Source organism: Pectinophora gossypiella, chromosome 15, assembly GCF_024362695.1.
Source record: "Pectinophora gossypiella chromosome 15, ilPecGoss1.1, whole genome shotgun sequence".
NCBI lineage: Eukaryota > Metazoa > Arthropoda > Insecta > Lepidoptera > Gelechiidae > Pectinophora > Pectinophora gossypiella.
In genome coordinates this window covers 14,581,272-14,608,159 of record NC_065418.1, presented here as the reverse complement: position 1 = coordinate 14,608,159, position 26,888 = coordinate 14,581,272, and the positions used below count along the sequence as shown (strand labels likewise).

Genomic DNA, 26,888 nt, shown 5'->3' with positions numbered 1-26,888 from the left:
GTTCCGTTCTGCTGTATCCATCTACACGCATAGCACCTTAGATAGTTAATTCTACGCTGAATTATTTTTAAGATTTTTTGGTATCGATAACATCTTCACTTATTACACAAAATATAGTATACCTACTCGTACATATTCCTCTACTTTGCAGAAAATAGATCCGCCATGCTTCTCTAAGGTGTCTTTCAGATAATGTTTTATATCTTTAATGAATCTTCTCGAGCACTCATTGCGAAGCAAGCGCTAATATTTCTACGTGAAGTGATCGTCAGTCGCTCAGTATTCATAAAGTCAATAATTGCCGCGCATTACGTAGCTCCCAGCTCCGCCGTGTTGAAAAACATCGCAAGATCAACCACTATTGTTTGTCTTATGGAAATTTCCAAACAATACATCTCACTCCGCATTGCCCGTACTTTTACCTCTGGAAATATATTATTACAATATTTCAACTCTTTCAAGATTCTTGTTATCGAATAAAGAATCGTTTCCTAACGGAAAAAGGTTTAATTTACATTCTATTTCCCTTTAAAAAGTATATTACTTTCGATGTTAAAATGTAAATGGTGAAATTAGTAGCAATCTTGATGTAAAACTGAACAACGCAACCTGTACAATGCTGATTAAACAAATACATTTCTTGTCGTCCGAGTCATATTATCTGTTATACAACAGAGCTATCCTTATCTTATCAAAACTTTGGCTCAAAAACTCGCTTGTGTTTCTCTACCAATATCAACAAAGATAGACGGTCGTAATACTTATCTCCTTCGTCACACATGTCCGTTAATTTCTAATGTGTCGGACCAATTCAGCAATCTACGTAAGTAGTTGTTGATTCGACCTCCAAAAATTATCGGTCGTTGTCGTCATGTTTGCGGAGTTTTCCTTCAGAATCAACTTCAGTACAAACATCACACGTATGAGAGAAATTCTAGGAATCATTCAACGTATTTGCCTCTGTACTCGTACCTCTCACATTCTCGAAATACATTGGCATCTATCGCTTCTAAATTTTGTCGTTTAAAGTACATTATAATGTCAAATGTCTTGTCAGGCAGCGTCACCTACAGCATTAAGTGTTTCTGTAAAAATAAACCGGGATTGTATCGGTGATCCGTTATGAATGTCAGGTAAGCACGTGTTTGTTTTCTAGTTTATATAAATGTAATGGATTCTTGAGGCATCATCTCTATTATAAGCGTCGATTTAACGAGCGGAATGAGATGGTTCACTCCGTGCGCGCTATAGCAGCTGTAGGTAAATATGGGTCGGTGGCTCGTATGGAGCGTGTAGAGTGTAGACGCCGACTTGTGGCCGAACGTGTTTCAAACCCGGTAATGAAATAACAAAAGGCGCAGCGACGCTTGGATAAACACTCGTTTAAATCTCAGCACCAGTACTAAATATGGCTGTTTTTTATTGCAACAGACTTAAAGGTGATTCGATTGACCTCGATAACCTAAAAATAAACTGTAGTACAGAACGTTTGGGCAAGTATGTGATGGATACATTCACAACATCGAGTTTCTAATTCGCTTTATTACCCTTTAAACTGTGAGGAAAACAAGTGTCTACTCATTGAGATTAACTTGTTGAGATAAAAATTGACCGGTACGGTCATTTCCTTGAGGATTACGTAAGGGCTGCAGAGTAAGGCCGTTGCACCGCTTTCCGAAATTTGGATTGCAAAAACAGACGCGTCATGCGGAGCGCGGCGCGCGGTGTCGCACGAGCCACGGAAGTTACGGTGAACGGTGCCGCGGGCCGCGCCGGCCTTGGCGCCTCGGCCGCACGCCGAAGGTGAAAGTCTTGAGCCCGCAATTATTGAACCTCGACCCGCCATCCTCCTATATTCGGGTTACGGCGATACTCCGTTCATTACCACGACGTGCGATCCGGAATACGCCTCCCGACTTCCGCATTCTGAAGTTCGAGCAAACACTCCTGACACCAATAGCTGCGCGGTTAAAAATTCTCTATTTGAATTGAAAAATACGCTTTGAGGGTGAAATACGGCGTCGTTACGATGGAAATGAGTACGTATAGCTCATAAATTATAAATGCGAATGATATTTAACAAGTTTATAAGTACCTTAATAGTTTATAATAATGTTTACTGTATTTGCATTACTGATAAAATCAGATGTAATGTTTACGCTATTAATAATAAATAAACGAGGTTTATAATATTCTGTGAGATTAATAATCGATTCTTTGAAAGTCTATCATGTCGTGATATTCGGTTTTTCTCGGGCTTGCTGAACATCGCCTACAAATGTAATCGAAGATACTAATGAATCTGTGTCAGGAAATGTATTTTTATACAGCAAGCGAACGAAGCGGATTGTACCTTCACGCGTGATCGACTATGGCAATCTGAGGGTCGCTACTTTGCCACCAGCTGCCGCCGCTTGGCTTTCATTCAAATTTAAATGTACTGTTATTGACTACCGTGCACCGAGCACTCGCTCACCGTCTTGGGAATTAATTTGTTCGTAAATAGTGAGCTTGCGTTTTGGAAATAAGTCTCTACAGGCGTGGGAAACCGATAGTGAAATTTTGTTGGCTCATTATGTCGTAATGCGACTATTAAAGGCTATTAAGACGTTATCGTAATGCTACCTTCTAGGAAACTTTAAAAGGAAGCATTAACAATAATGCCTTGTTGCATCCAAAACTAAACAAACGTTATAAATTGTTTGACACAAACACATAATACCTTTTAAAGTTACAGTTCTTACAGTGTTAAATCAGGAATATGACAAAAACATTCTAGACTAAAACGATACCTTTTTATCGAGCAAAAATACCCAAAATCGAATACTATAGAGATCATTAACGATAAAAGATTTACGAAGTTTGTGTGTCGCATCTAAGTTTGACTAAAAGTAACACAGGTAAGAGAAAATGGCGGATCGTAGGCGTCACAACTTCGCCGTGAATTTAGTCGGTGAGACTCCGTGCAACCTTCGCAGACGATTTTTGTGGATTTTTTATATCTAGTATTACTTATTCTGATACAAATCCACTTCGTATCTAATGTTGTACCATGAATAATAAATACATGAGTAAGTACTATGTTAGAATACGTAGGTAGGTTGTTATTTGTACCACTGTTTGTGTTATAGTCATGTAGAAATTGCTATAGAGCAATTAAATCGCTAATTGTACTGTAATATTTAGTGTATGTTTAATTGTTCCATAAGTAGATAGGTAGATAACTTCAGTACTTTACCTTCCCTTTCATTTATTATACCTGCAGTACATTTTTACCTTCGAATGGATTGTTCGATTTACTACGCCTTTGGCTGTATCTTTTTTCAATCCTTCGTCTGCGTTTTATTCTACCATCTAGTACGCTGCATTGAGCGAACATGACGTAATAGAATTTATGTAACATTTATAATTCTTAAAATCAGCGTTTTGAACGTTCATGCTCATGCGATACAAGGCCTTCACACATTTGTTATAAGATCGCCTTTGTCAGCTGTTTTCGTGTTGTGTGTGCGTTCAACTTTTGTAACAGCACTTGTACTAATACTTCTATAATATAGTAATACATGATATATACTTATAAAATTATTAGGTACTTGACGATAATGCTGTAGAATACGTATAAGCAAATACTCTTTATCTTGGTAGAGCTCGAGATTCCGTTTCTTTTTTATCTCTTTACAATTCAACTCGGTCGCCACAGAATAATGGACTCGCTCTTATAACAATTCAATTTAAAATATATTCCTAATGTACATAATATATGTAATGTGTCTTTTGAGTTTCGTTAGATACTCACAAATACTAATATAAACGTGTAATTACTCGTACAGTTGATCTGTAACCTTGAATATAAATTGGGTAAAGTTTTTATAGTAGTACATATCTATATTTCATATGAAGAATGCTGAAGAGACTAGATAATGTTATTTGCTTTCCTTGCTAAGTAATGCATCTCACCTTTAGATAAACAAAGGAAACACCACCTGATAGTTCCGTGCCAATATGAAGGGAGAAACAAATGGTTCCGGGTATCTAGGTACTTCTAGGAAAATTTAATAGGTACTTAGTAGCTGATCATCTGATTGTCCGAACGAAAGATGATCCGTGCTTAGGAAGGCACGCTAAGCCGTTGGTCCCGGTTGCTACTTACTGTTGTATGTACATACGTAGTCGGTACATGAGCCACGACATGTGCCTTTGGTGGCTCAATAATAACCCTGACAGGGTTGATGAAATTGATAACCCACGTCACAACCCACACGTTGGAAGAAGGTCAAGAAGGTCACTATATTTCAGATGGAAACTAGTTAATAGAACAAAGCTGCTCGTGGTCAGAGTAAAACGATCATAAAACTAAACATCAAAGAATATTAACAGTAATTTGACGCTTTTAATTAATCATCAAATTTAAATATCATTTCTAAGGCTGCCCTTCAGATCCAATCCTTTCCGTTACAATCTTTGTTCTAATAGCGTTTATGAAATTGAATTTGTCAGTCGAGCGAGAATTGTAAATGACTTTCCATTGTTAAATCTTCTAAAGAATATTTTCCGTGTTGTTCCGATATGCTATTTTTGTTGCTTGGACGGTGACCTTTTGGAGTTCATGCGTGATTGACGCGGTCAATATTATTGGTGGCCTATAAATAAATATTATCAAAAAGGCGCACGGATTACAGTGTGGATAATGAGGTGTCCTGAGAAGGGGAGTGCTAGGAATAGGGCCGGGTTCCCGCCTGCGCCCGTATGCCGCTCGGAGAGTGTAGGGCCGAGGCAATACACCGCAGTTTGGCGCGCGAAGCCGAGTAGTACAGACGTCCCTCGACAACTCTCACTTTAGTTATGTAGTGGCACTCGCCTGTTTATACAAGTGTTAAGTTGATCGTTTCATGTGATACCGCTCGTTGAGGTTGGCATTATGTTTATTAACAGTTCGATCTTCAAATAGTTTTGTGTGGGATTTTTGTTTTGATATTCTGTATCGGAACTTGGATTTCTATCTGCGTCCAGGATATTTGGATTGTTTGTGTGACAGGTAACTTTTTTATTTTCAATTATGTTAATTAGTTTTATGTGTCTACTTCAAAAAAATTAGTAAATGTTTTCGTTGATTATTTGATTAGTGTAACTAATGATTGATGAATAAATAAAATAAATCAAAACTATGTTAGAAACAAAGAAACTTGAAAGGAGGACATATTTATGCGAGCACTAGTTCATTTTCTGTGCAATTTTACGCTTCGTTATAGATATATAACGGGTTTTAGTGTGCGTTTAATTGTCTGTAATGCTGAGTAATATACATTATATATTGCAAATATAGTTGCCTATAACTTTGACGTAGCTGTCTTTGATCTGAAATATGTCAATAATTACATGAAAGTAATTATGTTTCGTGTTGTTATTGAAACTGATGAAAATGTAACGTTACAACGTCAGTGATTGCTACATGTCTTAAAATGTTGCTTAACATTTTAGTACGGACATGAAATATATTCGATAATGAATACGTAGTAGAAACAAAATGCATTACGTTACTGGTTTAGTAATTATTATGAAGTGTGTATTTATTATTATTATTTATTGAAGTAACATCGTAAATAATTTATTCTTTATTTATCTACCTACTTATTTAAATTAGGTAGGTATGTAGGTAACATAGGTATGTCAATTAGCTTAGTTAAGTACCTATTTCACTAACAGCTATCTACCTAAATAGGTAGGTTACTGTAAGAAAAGTAAAAAAAAATACTTTCTATTTAAAAAAATAATCCTTTGTAGGTGTAGGCTACCTACCTACAATGAAAACTCGTTTCACTTTTTTATGAGGGTTTTAATTTTTATGATTCTTTTGTGTTAATAAAATAAAAGAATGCATACCTTCAAATGTAGTCATCACGTAAACTACCATAATTTTTATCGGAATCTTTTTTCAATGTCTACCTGACCGGTCCTTTTGTTCGCTACGCTAGTTATCGCCGTCTCTTTCACACTTCACCGGAAAGAGCGAGAGGGACGAACTTTCGTCCAATTCGGAGATTTTCAGAATAGCCACTTCATCTCCTTTGTTAATATACCTACCTACGTTATTGCAGATGGTTTTCTTGCCTATTTTTAACGGTATAGTTATTTTACTATTGTTATTCGAATAGCAAATAAGTGTAACATCTGGCCCCACCCCCGGGTGGGTAACTGGTGTAGAGTAGATATGGGAACATGAAACTGATATTTCATTCGACTTGTGATTTATTCATTCGGACGGTAGTAAGCGGGGTTTCGTGTTTTATCCAATTTCTAGCTGCTTATATTAGTTAGGTAGGTAGGTATATTAATTTATTGGGTGCCCACATAACTGTTTTGTCAAAGCGAATAGCAAAGTGAACCACGTAGGGCGGTAAGTAGGTAGGTAGGTACATTCAGTTTTTTTATCAAAGTGAATAGTAAAGTGAGTCACTTAGGTTTCGCCTGCCTACTCAGAATTTTAATTAATATAAATTACGTATAATTTACCGAAGTACAAAATATGTGGGGGCACGACAGTGCCTCCGCCAAGTCGAGCCTAGTCATGTTTTGATGTTTAGTAAAAAGTAACTGATTTGACTAGTTGGAAACTAGCGTATTCCAATGAAGCCTATTATTTATGTATACTTACCTAGATTATTGAAACGGATCTTCATTACCGCGCAGACTGGTGTAAGATTACGTAATAGACAGTAAAATGACACACTGAATTGAATGCTATGGTCTCATAATTATCAGTAGCTATTCGTGTTAATTCCTATAGACACCATCTAATTTTATTTTAAGTTAAATATCGTCCCTTAGCTTACAACACCGCTCAAGTCGAAAATTGGCGGTTTTTACATATTAATGCCATTGGATGAAGAAAATAAAGGTTAAAATAAAGTAAATCGTCAAAATAAGTATAAATAATTATTTATTAACCGCTAACTAGAGTATGTATTAAGTAGCAATAAAAAAATCTACAGATATTTTAAATAAGACATTTTATTTCGTCTCCTGTAAAGTTGGTAAAAATGACTTAAGCGGTGTTGTAAGCTAAGGGACGATATATCATTATTTTATCTGCCTTAAAGGGATGGACCATGCATAAAATTTATGGAACACACGTCAATTTTTATGAAGAAATCTTAAACATTCCTCTCGAAACCTTACATTGGCATACAACCTGACATAATTCAATTGTCAGTACACGTCAAATAGGTTGCATACCAGCGAGATACATTTCGATTCGGCCGGGTTATGCATTCATTCATTCTTTCAGTTTAAAATTAACAGCTGTCAAGCAAATGGGCAAATGCAAATTGACAGGTATAATTTAAATTGAAATGTTTAAAGGAATTAGCACCATTCTCCTAGGAAAATCTTAAATACAAAATACTATGTAGGTATGAATTTACGTCCTACAATGAACTTGGAAAACGAGACTTTAGAGGTACTAGATACCTAGATTAAGCCTTAACACAATGGAACTTCTTGTGAATACCTACTACCTACATACGTTTCTATGAAACTTATTTAGTACCGTATTACCTTTTTGTCGATGGAAATTATTGAAAGGTCGCGAGGAGAAATTGAATGAAAATTTGCGTGAAACCGTGTTCTGTTTTCGTTGGAAAAAAATTGCCGGCCTCCGTGGTCCAGCGGTTCAGCGTTGTGCTCACGATCCGGAGGTACCGGGTTCGAATCCCAGTGGAGACAAATCACAAAAAAAAAAACACTTTGTGATCCCTAGTTTGGTTAGGACATTACAGGCTGATCACCTGATTGTCCAAAAAGTACAAAAGCACATTAAGCCGTTGGTCCCGGTTATTACTTAAAGAAGTACGAAGACGTTACATGAGTCTGACACCAGGGTTGATGGGATTGGTAATCCACCTTACAATCCACAGGATACCTTAGTAGAAGAAGTTGCATGATTTATATGAAATGGAACGTAGTAGTAAACTTGGCTAGGTTACTGTGTAGTCTTGGTAACTCTGTTGCGAGCTAGAAAGTACCGATGTAGCAGCATTGTCATTCGGTATTCGAACATACATCTACATACAGTCATGCTCAGCTATATGTCGTTCCCGGGAATGTTCCGAAAGTGGGAATGTTCCCAAAGTGGGAATGTTTCCAAAGTGAGAATGTTTCCAAAGTGGGAATGTTTCCAAAGTGGGAATGTTCCCAAAGTGGGAATTGTTCCAAAGTGGGAATGTTCCCACAGTGGGAATGTTCCCGTTGTAATAACTCCTTAGTAGTAAGGACATTGGCTGATTTTCTTTCAAAGAGTTCTTGTGCTCTGTCCTTATTATCTTATCTGCCTAAAGGTTAGGTAATAAAGCACAATTACAAAAGTTTAGTGCCTTTTTAAATTCGGGAATGTTCCCAAGGCTTGGATGTTTGGCTTGCTTGGTTCGCTTAGCTTGTTTGGCTTGGCTACCAACAAGTCACTAGGTGAGATAGCGTATACAATTCGTGGTTGCGCCACTATGGTGTCTTACTGAGATAAGGCTCTTTTAGACTTTGTTTAGACTCGAATTATTGTAGATTTGTCGCATATGGCATTTACTACTTGCCTGAACAAGTGGGACCGAGGGCTCTCACCCGGTATAAAATTTACGACGATATACCTGAGGGTGCCCATTTGGGCGCGGCTCTCTGACAAAATATCGAATCTAAATCACGAATCTGAATCAAAACATGATAAGTATCACGAAACATCCTAACTCCTAAGTCTAACTAAACATTAATTTCACAAACCAACGCGAAACATGTTTGGTGTTCAAAACCGTTTTTTACGTAGTCTTAAGTTCAAAACATCACATTACAATGACCGTTATAATGTCACAGCAGAACATACTGTATAACGACTGTGACAGTGTAAAATCTATAAGTGTATACTATATTACAATTGTCTCCGAGTTTATGCGTGGGAAACGTGCCAATAGCAGTTCTGTTTCATTCTAAACCGGCTACTTTATAAAGTACATTTCGGACTTAAATATTGTACTTATAGAAGTTGTGCTTGGAAGTGTTTGCGAAACCGAATCAAAAGAGTGCGTAATAATGAGTAACAAAGGTCGTTAACTTCGACGAGATTACAAAGAAATTGCGACTGAAATACTCGATATTACACAATTTGATGGATTATTACAAATCGTTTGATACTCTGGGTATTTCTTTTTCATAGACCACTCAGTGGTGATTCCGTGCTTTAAAAGATATGTTAAGTTGGCCCTAATGCCACAAGTCTGCAGTAAAGCAGCGTGGTGGAGCGCTCCATACCTCCAACGGTTGATTGAAGGCCTGTGCCCAGCAGTGCGACGTAATATCGTCGCTTATGTCGCTAACTCACGTATCTGAGATTTTTGGCGAATCTGATTAGCACCTTTTGCTATTGTCAATTAGACATATGCAGATACGTCAGTTTGAAAAATCACCCACGATATATGGGCCTTTTACGTTACGTTATGTACTATGAGTGGAACAGTCTATTGAGCTCCAACTCTGGGTTAGACACTGGGTTAGTTATCACAAAAATTACTTTGTGGTTTAGGGTAACCCACCCACCGCGAATAAAACCTGGGATCTCCAAATCGAAAGACCAATGCTCTTATCACTTAGACTACAGAAAACGCCCAAGTTTAAGAAACAGAAGATTCCAATCGCTCGATATGCAGAAGAATATAACTTGTTCAGTTTAACACCTAAGAAGGAATTTTCTACATCTAACTAGCCGATTATTCTGGTATTTTCCCGCTCTGCAAAATGTGAAGGAAGCAAGAGAAGTGTGTCAGGATCGAAGCAAATGGAATCCCATAGTCTCTGCTTACGTCGGTGGGAAATAGGCGTGACTTTATGTATGTATGTATGTATATATGTTTATAGGTATATGTTTCCCGTTCCGCGCAGATATTAGGACAGGATCCTCATCTAATAGTAAAGTACGTTACTACAAATGACATTTGAATTCAAAACTATCGCGATACATAATGTCGTAGCAAAAAACCCATTTTCCTGGCGAAGCCAACAACCGTTACATCGGGCTAGAAACCGTCTACAGGCCCATAAAACTCTAACAGCACCATATATCATCAGACTAATCGGAATTACCATGTTAAGCGGTATACCTTGCGTAGTTTGTATGGCGTTGCGTGTATCGCTGCTAGCTCGACGGACAATGGACGATGCGCATAACGTATAAATCATTTGTAATGGCCGCCGAGCTGACGCGCTTTTTAAACTTATTGGCTCTGTCTATTACTTACTTTATGTCGTAATGGAAAACTGTGTACTTGATATTACAGTGTGTGGGTACACAGTGTGTGTTTGATATGCGTGAGTAATGAATCCAGGTATCGTATCTGAAGATACGAATCATATAGGATCATAATGAGAACTTTCTAGGCTACGTCCACCAAAAACAATATAGATTGCGTTGTACAGCTTTAACGAGATAATTGGGTCGTGTACTAGGTTCAAGATAAATTATGAAATTCTGATTACTAAATAAAGACACATCTAAAACTAACGAAAAACATTTTCTTTTTTCTATTAAACTTATTTATGAATTTTAATCAAGAAAAACGTAATAATAAGTCCGACATTTTGTCACGTTTTTCTATGACGTCACAGAGTGCTTTTTCATACAAATTCCATAGTAATTTCGTGTTTTGACGTTTAGTAAAAAGTAACTGATTTGACTAGTTGGAAACTAGCCTATTACCTATTTTCTCATTACTCGGGTACAACATTATTCCAAAATGCTATGTAATGGCAGGAACATATAAAAACTAATTGTTACTTGATATTAGGCTCATAATTATTCTGTATAGAATTATTTTGCTACCTATATTGCTTCTCTTTATTTTGATCCATGACCGGATCTACCTATGGGCTGATTGGGCTGCAGCCCAGGGCCCCGGGGTTACAAGGGGCCCCCAGATCCCGCTAAAAAGTAGACCATAATTTGAAAAAAAAATGTCTGTTAAAATATTTTTTGCTATTAGTTGAGTATTAAGATAGGCCCCCAAGTAGTTTCAGCTCAGGGCCCCACAAATTCACGATCCGGCCATGTTTTGATCAGAATAATAATGGGTGAAAGATGTTATTAATCCTGAGTGTAATAAAAAGGGTTATCATTTATACCCAAAAACAAAGATAAAAGATGCATATATCTGTTATCATTGGAGTTAGAAGGTTAAACGAAGGAAAACTGTACAGCGCTATCTATTGTTTTTGAGGTAGACGCAATATATTGCGTGCTTAATTATTATATATGTGACAAGAAAAACTAAATGTCCTAAATAAATTAATGTTGAAAAAAGGTCTGACAGTAATAGTCATTAAATAGTCACGAGTACTAATATGTATACACTTTGATACCATGTCACATTAACTTTTTGACAAATTAAACTGTAAGTCTCATTAAGGGTGTTGGAACCCTAGCTCGGCGAATATCTTGCTATATTTTAACAAATATTATACAATAATATCCAATATCGTTAAAATATATTTATTTTTAAAATATATTTATTTATATTACAATATTATTGTCTCATAGTAATATAAGTAAGTAAAATGTTTATTTTTCATAAAAATACAGAAAATATTGGTACAATAAAAAACACTAAAACCTCGGTTTGCCTGTGGGAGTGAAGATAAATATGGCGCCCTTATTTCAATGTCATTAACATTGACATTTAATGGGGTTGAAATGTTTATATTTTTTATGGCCTAAGAACAAGACATTTTAGCCAAATCTCAATTTTATAAATGGTTCACTTCACTTGAAATTGGCTTTCTTTGAATGAACTTGTAAAATTTATTTTTATTTATTCAATAAATGAAGTAAGTTGTTCAACCCCTTTTTATTTGAAAGATTACAAATAAGACATTTATAACTGGGGCTTAGGATTTGTTACAAACGGACCTTTACTCGGGATATCCCAAAATAGAAAACTCTTTTCACTCTGACCTTTTCTCCGTGGTGATATGACATTCTCAGGAAATTGTAAAAGAATATATTAACGACCTCCATGGTCCAGTGATGGAGCGTTAGACTCATGGTCCGGAGGTCCCGCCCGGTGGGAACATATCACGAAAATCACCCGATTGACCGAAAGTAATATGATCTGTGCTTCGGAAGGCACGTTATGGCGGTGGTCCCAGTTACTACTTACTGATATAATATAATACATTATATTTATAATAATAATATTACTTATAAAATTTATCATAATTGAGATATCTATTTTGAGATTCTACTATCGTGTGGGTTGTGAGATGGAGTACCAACCTCATCAACCCTGGTGTCAGGGTTACTATTGAGCCGCCAAAGGCCCTTGACATGGCTCATGTAACGTTTATTTACTTACATCAGTATATCTATAAATACTCCAATATATACAAATCACCTATCTACACATCTACTAATGGTGCTTATATTTATTTATTATAGTGCCTTATCCACTTCTCTCGACTAAATCAAGAGGAGGCCTTTGCCCAGCAGTCGGATCGTATATGCTAAATAAGATAAGAAGTGTGGCTAATCGGCTAACTAACCTGCCTATTAGGCACTATAGGCTTATAGGCAGTCTTACTCAATACACCGAAACGCTGTTTGAATCATCTGATAAAGATGTAAAGGCCTGATGATGATGACTCAATACAGGCACAAGTGCTCCAACAGGGATACTGATATTCAGGGGGTATTGATTACGTCACAAAACATAATAAAACCAGAATAGATTCGATTATATAAATTATGATGGAACACATTTTCATATAACATTAGTTTTGTTATGTACCACCGATGACGTCACACGAGTTTCGAACAAGTTTAAAAGGCCTTTCCAAAATGTTATATTAGCCAATAACCAGACAGAATCACATCGGTTGGCCGCTGCAAGGATAATCTCTGCAGGTGGGGATACCTGGTTGATGGTTGCGATGATTGCGAGTATGGAGTATCACCACAAACTATGGCTCACCTTTTGTGCTGTCCTAAGTGCCCTAACACCTGCACTATTAAAGACCTTTCCGAAGCCACTGACAATGCCGTAAGCGTGGCCAATTATTTGTCAGCAAAAATTTAGTTTCGATCGCCATCGACTCGCAAAGAAGAAAAGACCAGACAGAATAAAGTTAATAGCACACGTCAAATGGGTTGCATATGAAATAATAAAATTAACAGTTGTCAATTATCTGTCCCTTTCCTTTTCGGCGGATAATAACAGCTATAACTTAAAATAAAATTAGGATGTGTCTGCGGAGCCAGGATCCGAGTATTACCCTACTATTACAGAGTTTTTACATCGGGAACATTCGAGCTTCGATTCGAGCACTTAACTGGTATGCAATGGAACAGTAGGCTCCAATGCTGGTTCACATTATTTCAGTAGCATTTTAATCCACCGATTGCATACTAGAATACTGTGAAGAAAACATCTCCCCCTCCTTGGATCGCTCTCCCCTCACTACCGTCTCGTGTGTGCATTGATCTGTAAAGTAAGTTTTCTATTTAAAAAAATATCATGAAATTCTCATATTATATATCATAATATGCTCAAAATGTTGATAGGAGTACAAAATCAAAAGTAGTTATTATGCAAAAACTATTAAGCAGGTACTAAATAAATATTACAACAATCATAATCAAATAATCTAATAATGCGTGGTAGAATGTGCTCCGTATGGTCTCCAGGTGATTGAGGGGAGGCCTGTGCACAGCAGTGGGACTTATATAGGCTGTTTATTATAACGATGAATAAAAGATTTATTTTTTCATTTTTGTAAATTTTATTTTAAATTACGCCATTTAATAAACTACTACGTAATCACAGATTCATCATCATAATCATCACCAGCCCATTAACGCCCCCACTGCTGGGGCACGGGCCTCCTCTATGGATGGATTGGTGGTTATTACCGACTGCTAATGCAGCCGGGACCAACGGCTTAACGTGCCTTCCGAAGCACGGAGGAGCTCGAGATGAAATTTTTTTTTTTGTGGTCACACATCCTATGACCGGCCTTTGCGAAAGTTGCTTAACTTCAACAATCGCAGACCGAGCGCCTTTACCGCTGCGCCACCGAACTCCTCAATCACAGATTACAAAAGTACAATTACAATAAAGATACCTCTTTGGTTTTAAAGTTCCATCAGAGCGCAGATAACATTTCTGGAAATTCAGCAACGCTTCTGTGTACTTTAGTATACCTAGTATACCTAGGTACAGTCTGGAAAGTCCCTCGTCTAGACTTCATTATTTGACGGCGACCTAAAAAGGTACATTTACGCTTCGCGGTACTTTTGTTGATTGCATGAATGTAATATAGCTAATGTTAAGTAAGATTGGATTGATTGCCATACCAGTGTGTGTAGCTATACTAACTATACAGAAATCAGAAATCAAAATCATTTATTCAACGTAATTATCATGGATAAACTTGTTGAAGGCCAATGTAACAGTGTTAAATTTACGTCATTTCGCAAGGTTTTATGGCTGAGGAGAAATGACAAGAAACTGTAACAGCAACACATCTTTTAAATCAGTGAGGGTATACATTACAAGTTATTTAATAATTAGAGGAACACATTAAATACCAGACATTTTTATCATTTAGGTAATCATTAATCTTATAATAATCTTTTTTACACAAAGTAAGCTTGATATGAGCTTTAAATTTATTTATACAAACTGACAAACCCTAAAATAATCGATTGACTATTAGTACAGTCATGAGCAATATAATGTACCCACTTTAGGACTCTGTCGCATTAACATATTTGACATTTAGTGAGACTTACAGTTCAACTGGTCAAAAAAGTTATGTGACATGGTATGTACATATTTATGCTCGTGACCGTACCGGACTAGCACTAATGAGTTACTAATTTATCTTAAGTGCAATTTTCACTAACACAGTTGGCTCGACCATTATAGACGGGGATATGGCTCACCTATCATGTTGGTCTAACAGAAAGCTCGGTGAGGTGTGGGTGCTTGGTTCATCTTGCGATGGATGTCCCTCTGACTACATCATTGGGGTACCTATAGTCGTGAACTTATTTTGTGTAATGTACCTTATTTTCTACAATGTACCTAATTAGAAAACCTGTTAATTAATCTCGTTCTAAATTCACATTCACAATGAACTACATTACAACTTTACTAAGGTCACGACATATTAAAACAATTAACATCAAATATCGTAGGAGTAATAAAACACGACGAATTTATTAAAAACATCATAGAAGGAAAGAGAGGAAGGAGAAGACCAAGAAGAGCTTACATGTAACAGATTAAAGAAAAGATTAACGTGTCTTATAGGGAAGTCAAGGAATTGGCCTTTGATAGACTGGAATAGAAAATGCTACACCGACAAGAGCGTGGCTCTTAAATTGATGATGATGATCGTAGGAGTAGTACAACATTACTTCATGCCCTTACTTCACTTGAGTTTGGGCCCTTTTAGTAGCTTTCATTTCACTTCCAACGCCTTTTAAACAGAAACACGGTCACATTTAAATACAGCGTCACTTTTTAAAACAATATAATTTGCGCGCGAACGTTAGAACTGTCAATAGTAGAGATGTGACATTAGTGCTGCGCTAATTCGATCGATTTCACCCTGTTTGATACAACATGTAGGTATTATATATCGCAGCTAACTATTCTATTCGCCGTTCAATTAACAGCCTTGCCTAATTATTTAATGGTGAAAGATATTCAGCTGTAGTGACTAATATTTACAACATTTTATAAACTGACTTAGGGTCGTATTCGATAAGTTTTTTTTTTAGAAATATTCTCTAAAATTTAGACTGGTCGAGTTAGGCACAGTTAAATTGTAATTATTTTAGTCATTACGTTTGCGCATTTTTTGTGTGTAATGTAAACGCAATCAAACTGTGAGAAACACCTGTAGGTGTGATTACCGACGCGACGCCATATTGGCAATAAATGTTTTTCAGCGCCAGATGGCAGAAAGTGGAACTAAAGACATGGCTAGACAAGTAATTAAATGTAGTCGAACCACGTCTTATGCCCGGCTGTTTGATTAAATCTTCTCCATCTTATCGTGTGGGTTGTGAGGTCGAATACCAGCCTCTTCAACCCTGGTGTCAGGGTTATGATTGCACCGCCAAAGGCCCCTGAAATGGCTGATGTAACGATTACTCACTTACATCAGTAAATAGTAACCGGGACCAACGGCTTAACGTGCCTTCTAACCCGGGGCCTCCGAGTCCAACGCTCAACCACTGGACCACAGAGGCCGTTATGAAGCGACTGAATATGATTTAGCCCGTTTGTTGAACGGTTAGTAAAAAGGCTAGCCCGGTCATTATAGTTTGCTGCGATATCTTCAATTAACAATTTGAAATATCGCCAACTTACTTAATACCGTTATAATTAATCTTAATTTATTTCATATAGATGTGATTTAGTACGTAAATATAAATGGAATGCCTTGAATATCCCTAGAATTAAATTATGTGGAAATGACATACCATGCCCTTTGCCCTTTCTGTGTCTTTTCATTTCAGATTTCTCCGCCTACACGCCACTACTTAAATTATTACATAAACAGCCTATGTGCGTCCCACTGCTGGGCACAGGCCTCCCCTCGATCAACTGGAGGGGGTATGGAGCATACTCCACCACGCTGCTTCACTGCGAGTTGGTGGATGTGTTTTTTACGGCTAATGGCCGGGACCAACGGCTTAACGTGCCCTCCGAAGCGCGGAATCATCTTACTTTTTCGGACAATCAAGTGATTCAAGCCTGAAAGTCCTTACCAAACAAATGACAGTCTCACAAAGTGATTTTGACAATGTCCCCATCGGGAATCGAACCCGGACCTCCAGATCGTGAGCTCAATAATAGGCGGCTCAATAATAACCCTGACACCAGGGTTGCTGGGTTGGCAATCCACCTCACAACCCACACGATAGAAGAAGAACTAAACTAGGTACTATTACTTATTTTTTTTTATTTCATCATCATCATCACCAGCCCATTAACATCCCCACTGCTGGGGCACGGGCCTTCCCTATGGATGGATAGGGAGATCGGGCCTTAAACCACCACGCGGGCCGAGTGCGGATTGGTGGTTATAAACGACTGCTAATGCAGCCGGGACCAACAGCTTAACGTGCCTTCCGAAGCACGGAGGAACTCGAGATGAAAACATTTTTGTTTTTTTGTGGTCACCCATCCTATGACCGGCCTTTGCGGAAGTTGCTTAACTTCAAAAATCGCAGACCGAGCGCGTTTACCGCTACGCCACCGAGCTCCTCATTTTTTTTTTATTATCTTAAGGAAAAAGGTAACCTACGCCACTGCCACGATGTTAGAACATAATGACGTCACTGTAACCGTTTTTCCTGTGTTATATTCCGAGGAAAAAGATCAATGACGTAAGCACAGCCCGGACACTTCATACAAAACACCTCGTTTTACATAGCCACTAAACATTGACGTTATTGTATTGTGCCTTACGCCATTGATTTAAGAAAGAAAGAAAGAAAAAAGAAACATTTATTACTTCCGGACACCACAGACACAGACAGGTACATTACGTTCAACACAGGACAGAAACCAAACGGAAATCAATACACAGAAAAAAAATACCACTACCGCAGATACAGCGCTTCATACAAAAATGCGGCGAAAACTTGGCGCTTGTTTAGCTATACATTGATGGTTGGTAATTCACCTCACAATCCATACGATAGAAGAAGAAGCTATACATTCGTACACAGCGGTATATACATTCAATAAAACCGTGTCAAATTAAGTACTTACCCATCGTCTTATTAAGTATATTAGCGTGTGGTGCTTCGTGACGCGGTCGGGTTTACTGCGACTCGGATTGACCGGGAGAACTTACTTGTTTTGATGTATTTTAAACTAAAATAATAATTTTGATGGATTTTACTGCGAAAATTAAAATGTTTATACTATAATAACATGCACAATTTCATTACTTATTAGAAATATATAAGTATACTTTTTTCGCTTTGAGCTTCTATTTTTCGGCGCCTAATCGCGCACTGAGGTAAAGTACTGTCAACGTCGCTATATTAACAGTATCTTTGCGTCTCATTATTTAAGCGCTGATGTTCAATTGAGGAGCTCGGTGGCGCAGCGGTAAACGCGCTCGTTCTGCGATTGTTGAAGTTAAGCAACTTTCGCAAAGGCCGATCATAGGATGGGTGACCACAAAAAAAAAGTTTTCATCTCGAGCTCCTTCGTGCTTCGGAAGGCACGTTAAGCCGTTGGTCCAGGCTGCATTAGCAGTCGTTAATAACCATCAATCCGCACTGGGCCCGCGTGATGGTTTAAGGCCCGATCTCCTTATCCTTTTTTTAATGGGCTGATGATGATGTTCAATCTACGGTAGTAGTCAATCTATGCGTTTGAAGACGACGGAGAGTTGCCATTCTATTCTATGACGTAAGCCTGTACATACTATTTCCAAGTTTTCTGCCTATTCAAATAAAAGATTAGCTGTTGGTCGAAAGTATTCCCAAAAATACCACCTACTTCGATATCGACGCGATACCCAAACGCCCACCGACAATAATTTGTTACTTGCCAAGGCCTACGTGTAACGATGAACTATACACCTACGACTTCTGTGTAAAGCTCTTTTGCCATAATATTAAAAGAAAAAAATCTTTAGTCAATGAAAACGCTACTTGAAAACACCTTCAATCGTCTGCAATCTTAAATTGAATCCTGTCGTATAGAAAGTAGAGTCGGATTTACGTTAAGACTTTGTCGTTTGGATAAATTCAGAAAATATAAAAAGACAAGACACTCAGTAAAAGAGCGATAGCTCCGTCACATTGCGAAGCCTCAATATTCCCTTTCAACCTCAATACAGAAAACTAGTGATGGCTTCGGGTTGCCTTTCAATATTTTAAATCCTACCTAATATAATATATTACTTATAAACGCAAAAGTAACTTGGTTACGCAACAACTACTCAATTGATTATGAAATTTTGTGTATCGTTGTCAGGGTTATAGAATAAAGAATAATACTACGTATAGGGCGGTAAGTCTCCGCCCCGCACCAATTCGTATCGGGCGCTTACCTCACCCCCTCTGGGTCTTAAATGGCCGTAAACCGCTAAGGAGTCATCATCATCAGCCCATTAACGTCCCCACTGCTGGGGCACGGGCCTTCCCTATGGATGGATAGGGAGAACGGGCCTTAAACCATCACGCCGGCCCAGTGCGGATTGATGGTTATTAACGACTGCTAATGCAGCCGGGACCAACGGCTTAACGTGCCTTCCGAAGCACGGAGGAGCTCGAGATGAAAACTTTTTTTTGTGGTCACCCGTCCTATGACCGGCCTTTGCGAAAGTTGCTTAACTTCAACAATCGCAGACCGAGCGCGTTTACCGCTGCGCCACCGAGCTCCTCAAAGCTAAGGAGTACACGGCTCTGACTCGTACGCGTTAGGCAGTTTACAGTAAGAATGAGATTTTTGTATGGAGTGTCCTAGGTGTGGTCAGGAATAAGTATAGAAACGGACGTAAAGTATTTCATAGGGACGGCTGATAAAAAAATTTAATAAAAAGAGTGAAGTTGTCGCGATCACCATACTTCGTAGTCATCAGCTAAAATGAGTGAGTCGCATAAACACTGAATCATTTTTAGGTCAAGAACAACACTCACTTGTGATGTCTGTCCTTTATGTGTGAAAAATTATGATTAGAATCAAATAAAAAATATTTTTCTATTTCGGTTCTTCCCTGCATTAATTCAGCTTTTTAAGGACAGTGGACGTCTGCAGTTAAACTAGATTACCACTACTTAAACTCATTTTACACCTACTCGAGACATTTCCCCATAAATAGCGAGGATCTCCTCTATAGCACACCCCGGACACTTCATACAAACAACCTCGTTTTACACAGACACCACACATTGATGTTATCGTACACGCGCGTCTGTGTGTGTAACGTATGACGCCATACGATTCAAGTGTAAACTATCGAAAGGGGGTGAGGTAACCCTAACTCAGACGCTGGTGGGGAGCGGAGAGTTGCCGTTCTGTACGTAGTATTATTCCTCATTCTATGTCTATAGTGTGGTTTGTGAGATTGTTGATCAACCTTAACAACCCTGGTAATAGAGAGATTTTGGAACATACTCTATCACACTTCTCAAGCAATTAACCTATGAAAAGCTCAGTCTGATCATCATATCCTTAGCGTTGTCCCGTATTCACAGGGTCTACTTACCTAACCTGAAAATTTGAGGGAAAACCAGACCAATACAGATCAGGTCACATACCTCCCAAAACACATTTCTCAGATATGTGAGTTTTTTCGAATTTGAAAATCATCGGTTTAGACCCGTATTGGGATTTGAACCTGCGACCTCACAGTGGAAATCAAGCGTTCGTCCAACCGCGGCTCTGCGAAAAAACTACCCCGGTTAAGTAAACATTTAAATAATAAGTAAGTAACCAGCTATTGAAGTCGGAATTAAGTTTCTCACAGGAAAGTTAGCAACAGCGCATGTGCAAACGAGAGAAAAAGTATGTTAATTGCTATATTTATTGAAAAGCAACTTCGAGAACTGAATTCGATATAAAGCAGCAGATATTTTTTTTCATTTGCTCAGTAAATTTTACAGGAACCCGGTAAATATATTTGGTTATTCCGCGAAATTAAATTTCGTACAACGCTCCGTGGTATTACGAGTTTTTGGAAATTGTGAATACGAGTATACAAACTCGAAGTAAATATTTCTGATAAAGTGTAAAACGATCCTCAGAATCACTTATTCACAATACAATACTCTTGTGAATATATAACATCGTCGCCTGTTAAGATTATTCGAAAATATTTATCTACCTCAATCCCAAGAATGAAATCTATTTTGCTTGACATTACGAAAACCTAGCGTTTGGTTTATGTAACATTTTAGATACAATATCGTTATTCAAAAATAGTCACTGTCTTGTCTAGCTCTTAGTACAATTACATAGCATTTAAAAGCGCCTTCATATCAAACAAGCTTATACTCGAAAATATAACTAAAAGTTTTGAACAATCACCGATACGTTAACTAATACCCTCTACTCAAAGTTCACATATTCCAATGTGTTAGAATTAAAGCCGCGTTTAGAAAAAACCTCCCCTAAAATTCGGCTGTGTGTAAGAGGATAGAGATGGCTTCTAGCGAGACAGAGAAAAGAAACAGGTAGTACTGCATTAGATTTATTAGATCGTAACCGACGGGTCGCCTACACCCGGCGATGTCGCGCGGTGAAAAAACGCGGTCGCCATTTTGTTGTCTATGGGTAGAGCAAAAAACGCAGCACTCATTATTTTCTTCTATTTTTAAACTTCGTGTCATTTGAATACTTTTAAATGTTTATGACTGCAAAAGGCTCATTATTAATAATTAAATTAAATAATGTACTTTTAATAAACAAAGCTTTGTCGAATTCTTTGTTAAAGTAAGTAAAAAATCAACAAATGAAAAGTAGAATCTGTTTGTCGCTACAAAAGTCATAAAGTTGAGCGACTTATTTTTCCTCATTTCGAAATTAAAACAAGGGAAAAATGAGAAGGATTTATCGAACGTCGGAATATCCAATGTTAGAGGAAACAAATGAAATAAATCTTAGCTTTATTTCATTTGTTTAAACCGATAAGGATAAGGACGCATTGAAGTGGCGACAGTGTTTTGTTCATGTATTGCCTGCCAACGACGTCATCTGTCAATCGTCTGTGTTTTGTTTACACAGCTGCCATTTTCACAATAAAAAAAAAAAACAAATCATTCAATGATTCCTGACATTAGCCCAAAATGCATCGGACAACTTACAAAAGTAAATATGTACTTACATATATATACACTGTAAAACGAGTTAGTTCATTTTGGATTAACGAATCATTGAATGCATCTATCTAAGATCAAGATACGAATAATAAAATATAATATATTTTGTAGATTAAAACTGGGTTTAGTCGCTTGCTCACAATATATTAAGAGTATTTCAATGCCGATATGATGACATTAATTTCGGGCTTTCAAAAATTATTCCATTTCTCAATTAATTGTTGATTCAACAAAGTCTTCACTATAGTTGAATCTGAAATAATTTTGCAACAGCGTACGAAATGCGGGCTTTGGACAATATTACCTATTATGTTGGCTAGCTTGGTTCGCTGCATGCTTCATATAAATTCTTCACGGTATTCGTCTAGTCTGGTTTAACAGTAAATAGCTATTCTAGAATACGACCACGTTCGTTCTAACGCGTTTTCGATAATAGTATCTAGAAACGTGTCCAATCCAGATGAATTTCAGTTTTTATTGCTATACTCGAGAAAGGACTGAGTAGGATTTGTCGTTTAAAAACGGTTGGTAATATTGTAAGTGCTAGTAAATTGTATTGTTCTCATTAAAAATTAAAACGTTTCGCAACTACTGGCAAGTTTATGTTTCGAAAGAATTATCAAAAAAAATGTTTAATTCTTAATATTAATATTCTAAATTCAAATTTGAAAATATTGACGAAAATTATCAATATTGCTGTGGATGTACTTCGGAGTTCATGTGACCTAACCTCTGCCACGCGTAACCTTCTCGTGTTTTGATCAATTTGTTTATTAACTACGTCATGACACCACGGTTCCAAGTTATAGATGTAACGGGATTGTAACAGGTAAACTTTAACCGGGTCGTAACCAATCGCAATATTGTTAAACTCAAGCCTCCTTTGCGCCAACTTGTTATTTTCAAGTGGCCAACAAAATTACGTTGGGCTCTGACGTTTTTGATAATGCTGTCCCTATCTTCAAGGACAAACTCAATTAAATATTCCAACAGCTGTTTATCTGTTTCATTCGATTCGTTAAAATAATTGGTCCATCAAACGTCTTAGGTCGAGATTTTTTGGTCAAAAGGCATTTCCTGCTGATCTTCAACGAACTGTGAATTTGATGTCAAAAGAGGACCTATGACTGTTCCTGTTATATTTGACGCTACACGTGTAAACCTTCCAAGTTAAAGAATAGCTGTTGGAAGTCTTTGTGACCTGGCGTGTTGCGGTGAAAGGCAACTGACGGGTCTCCGTAAACTAGTCGCGTAATACTTTTCTGGTTTCTCGAGTACGCACTTCGGAAGGTCTAGGTCTCCATCGACTTGAATTATATATCTTACAATTTCTGAATCCTTCCCTTTATCCTTTATTCAACCTCTTATAATATGTTCTGCTTTTGACAAAGTGATATATTGGATGTCAACTACACATATTGAATCGATTTCTCCTTGTTGCGCTGTTTGTATGAGATGTTATGTGAAAAAAGTTTTATGTAGTAAACGGAATTGATCCGGATCACAAAATCCTATTTGAATAAAGGAGTGAAGTTGTTCATTATTACAACACTGATGCCAAAATCAAGTTGTCCTTAACTAATGGGCCACGTACATGTAAATTTTATCTATTTACAAAGTAATTACCTCATTATCGAAGAACAAATAAAAAATTAGCGCGCTACGTGGCGTTCCAATAAATGAGTTTCACGTTTGACTTTAACAGGAAAAGAAAATAATTTTCCTCTTTCCCGAATTAATGAATGAATTATCCCAACATTTCCAACTTAGATCAGAGTTTTTAGCCACAACATGATTTGTCTTTTGCTTTGATATTGAGTTTTACGGCGAAGATCGTGTTTTCCTTTTGTTCGGTGAACATGAACAATTAGGAGCAAGTAGCGATGACTAGTCAGCGAGCCAGTAGCGTCTAATGACGCTGACGACGTCACCCGCTTCCTCTCGCGTATGTACGTAGCCGTACACAAATGACGCAATTGGCTTTTTCAATGTCTTATCTACAGTGAAGTATGTTGTCATTCGCCGAGCGATCGTCGCGCTGCGCACACGTCGCGCGCGCCCGCGTTTATTTTTGTTTCATTTGTGTCTTTGTACCTTTTCATCGTCGAGGACAAAGTGGCGAATTGCGCTGTGCCGTGCCAGTGTTTTGAACTTTATTTGTGACATTGAAACCGTTTCGATAACTAGGTCTCGGAGTGTCTATCTCTACCATGTATATGTCAGGGTTTTTTATACTGTCATCTGATCTATCTTTCAGGTTAGTGTAACAAAAGTACTTTTTATGTAAACTTGTTTAATTTATCTCGTTGGAAGTGATCGCGAGAGGAGAACGGATAGCAACTTGTGAACCTGATTAGCCCGTTCGGCCGTTAATGCATTGTTCTTCGACCTAGTAGGTACCACTTGCGATTGTGAAATAATTAGGGTTCTTGATTGTTCGCATTCCTCGAAATGTATGATAAAAAGGGCTTTCTAATGAGGAGGGTGATGACTAATGACCACCTGTATGAATCAGGTTTAGCCCTCTATAGCCATATTAGGGATTGCGCTGTTACTTTCCGTTCACATTAATTTTGGTGTTCATTCCACAGCTGTTTTGCACAATTGGCAAATATCGCTAATATATGCTAATATGATCGTCTGGTTGTTACAGAATGACGCCACAAGAGGAACGGGAGAACGCGCGGGGCGCGGAGATCGCGGACGCGTTTGAAGAAGAGATGTTTGGGCCTCCACGCACGGAGCCCGCCGCAAGGCCCAAGCTGTCCATGATCTCAGCTCGGCTGCGCGCCAACGAGGAGCGCAAGCGCGTCATCGAGATCTGCTCGCAGAAGCTCGAGAACATTGAGGATCCGGCGCGCGACCTGCGCCGCTCCGTCTGCATCAACAACACGTACTGCCGCCTGAGCGAGGAGGCGCGACGAGAGAAGGAGGCGCGGCGGCGGCGCGCGCGCGAGGAGTGCGACGACTCGTGGGTGGGCAAGAAGGCACGACGCGCGGTCGAAGACGAGTGCCTCGCGCTGCTGGACGCGATCCCCGAGCTGGGAGACGCGAGCCTGGGCTGCGCACAGCTGGCGCGGCAGGTGCCGCGTCAGGACGTGCCGCTGCTGCCGCCCGGCCTGCTCACCGTGCTCGACTCATGACCGCGCCGCGCGCACCTCCACGCCTCGCTGTGATGCGAGCGCGAGTGATATGCTCGCGTGGCCCGAATGCACGAGTCGCTGACCGCGTTACCGGACACTGCATTTCGAGCGCGCTCGCCGCCGGCGCTCGAATATATCGCGCGGACTCCCGAGTGGACGTTCGGGAGCCCCGGTACAGCGCCGCGGATGACATGTTATGATTATGTTACCCCGGACCGACAGTGACGTTTAGCCAATTCTTTGTTATAGAAGAGTACTTACTTTGTTAGCGTGTTTTTATTATTTAGTGAAAGTTGCTCAGGCGCTGCTGAGAGGCGCGGTCCAAATAGTGTTCAACGATTATTTTTATTGTCGAATTGAGGATTGGATGTGCGTCGTCGCCCGGCCGACGTCAGTGAGGCAGGTTCATGAGTTATATTGACGGAGCATAGTTGTAAGCGATAATTATGTTACATTATTGTACTATAAATAATTAAAATAGTGATTAAGTGATAGTGCAAACGACTGGGAACGGTTGCGTGGAAGCTCAATATGATTCTCTCTCGCTTTAATATTTAGTTAGTATTATTTTCGAGCTGCGTTTTGAAAGATCGGTACATTATTTTAAGACTGCGACCGTGGCCTGTAGCCGGCCACCGCACATGTCTAATTGGGACAATGGCCGCCTCTAACGACTGACGGCTTCGAAAGTAAAAGTTTACAGTTACCGGTGCGAGTGAGATTACTCTTTAGAGAAAAAATACCATTCCATAGATCGTGTGTTACGTCGCATGGTTGACGCAATCGGTAAAAAACAAAGAAGGGGCAGGTTGTAGTCAAAGTGTAGTCGTGAGCGGAGTGAGGACGTGTCGGTACTGGCGCACCGAGTACCGACGCGGCGAGCTCGCGCGGCCAACGCCCGCCAACGTTGGCCCAACGTTTGTTTAGTCATGCATCGCATTTCAACAAGTCTGAATTTTACTGAATGAGTTTTGTTGAACGTTTTCGCTTTTAAGTTTATTTATGCGTTTTTATTTTAATGTGTTACCTTATGTAACTATTTTACGCTTTGTTACCATTATGATATTCGTTTGAACTATTCGCGTATTGTTTGCTTTAGATATGAATGCGTTTGATCGTGTTAGCTCGTGTCATTGTTAATTTAATATTTAGGGCAGTAAAATTCAAATTGATCGGAACGCGCTTACTTGTGAAACGTCGGTTGTGCAATAAGTTTGTGATCGACAATTTGTGCAATTCCAATGTGGAAACGCTTAGTTCCTTTTTTGAAATCTTAATTGTCGCGGAATATATCGGTAGTGGCCCGCTGCGCCCCCTCTGAATAGTAAATAGGCGGGGGGAGGCGGGGCGCGGGGCGAGGGCGGCGGCGGGGCGGGGCGGGGCGCACCGTTCCCAGTACTCCTGTGATATTAGCCTAGCCTGTGTGTCGTATTTGTGCTAGTTTCCCCAACCAACGTTTGGATATCGTGCTATGTATTGAGAAATGCTTCGTTGATAGATTCCTTTTCTATTGGCCATTTTATACGGATTAACCGGATTTTGAAGTCGTTTGACGGAGTAGCATTTAGATGTCATCCTTATGTGAACGTAGAACTTTTGTTTTGTTTAATTTGATACGAAGTTTGTATGTAATGTTGATGATTCATGTAATACTGTTCTTGTAACGAATACTCAGCGACGCCCGCTTGGGCGTGACGCTTTGGGACTAGGGTTGCCACTTATACTTAATACCACACTATATTTCAGTAAGTTGTCCTATATGTCTTAGAAAAGCAAAATAGTACTTATGCAAAAATATTATATTTTAACCCTGGTCCAATTTTACCATTGAATCTCCTGAATGTGGATCAATAAGCGGC

The 26,888-nt window shown here is 38.7% G+C and overlaps 1 protein-coding gene across 2 annotated transcripts; it reads left to right on the top strand.

Moving 5' to 3' along the window:
- Positions 1-4,800: 4,800 nt before the first annotated feature.
- Positions 4,801-25,355, top strand: LOC126373384 (uncharacterized). Of its 2 annotated transcripts, none has more exons than XM_050019545.1 (2): positions 4,801-5,035; positions 24,540-25,355. In XM_050019545.1, the coding sequence occupies exon 2, from the start codon at positions 24,541-24,543 to the stop codon at positions 25,027-25,029; it is 489 nt and encodes a 162-aa protein (XP_049875502.1). In that variant the 5' UTR covers positions 4,801-5,035; position 24,540; the 3' UTR covers positions 25,030-25,355. The 2 variants fall into 2 exon arrangements, with proteins under 2 accessions (XP_049875502.1, XP_049875501.1); XM_050019544.1 differs by lacking the exon at positions 4,801-5,035 and adding an exon at positions 23,919-24,143.
- Positions 25,356-26,888: the final 1,533 nt, after the last annotated feature.

What these genes read in the sequence shown, in the direction of transcription:
- LOC126373384 (XM_050019544.1), top strand. Translation starts at nt 24,097, where the DNA reads ATGTATATGTCAGGGTTTTTTATACTGTCATCTGATCTATCTTTCAG. An exon ending in TCATCTGATCTATCTTTCAG is followed by an intron (nt 24,144 to 24,539) that starts GTTAGTGTAACA and finishes TGGTTGTTACAG; the next exon opens with AATGACGCCACAAGAGGAAC.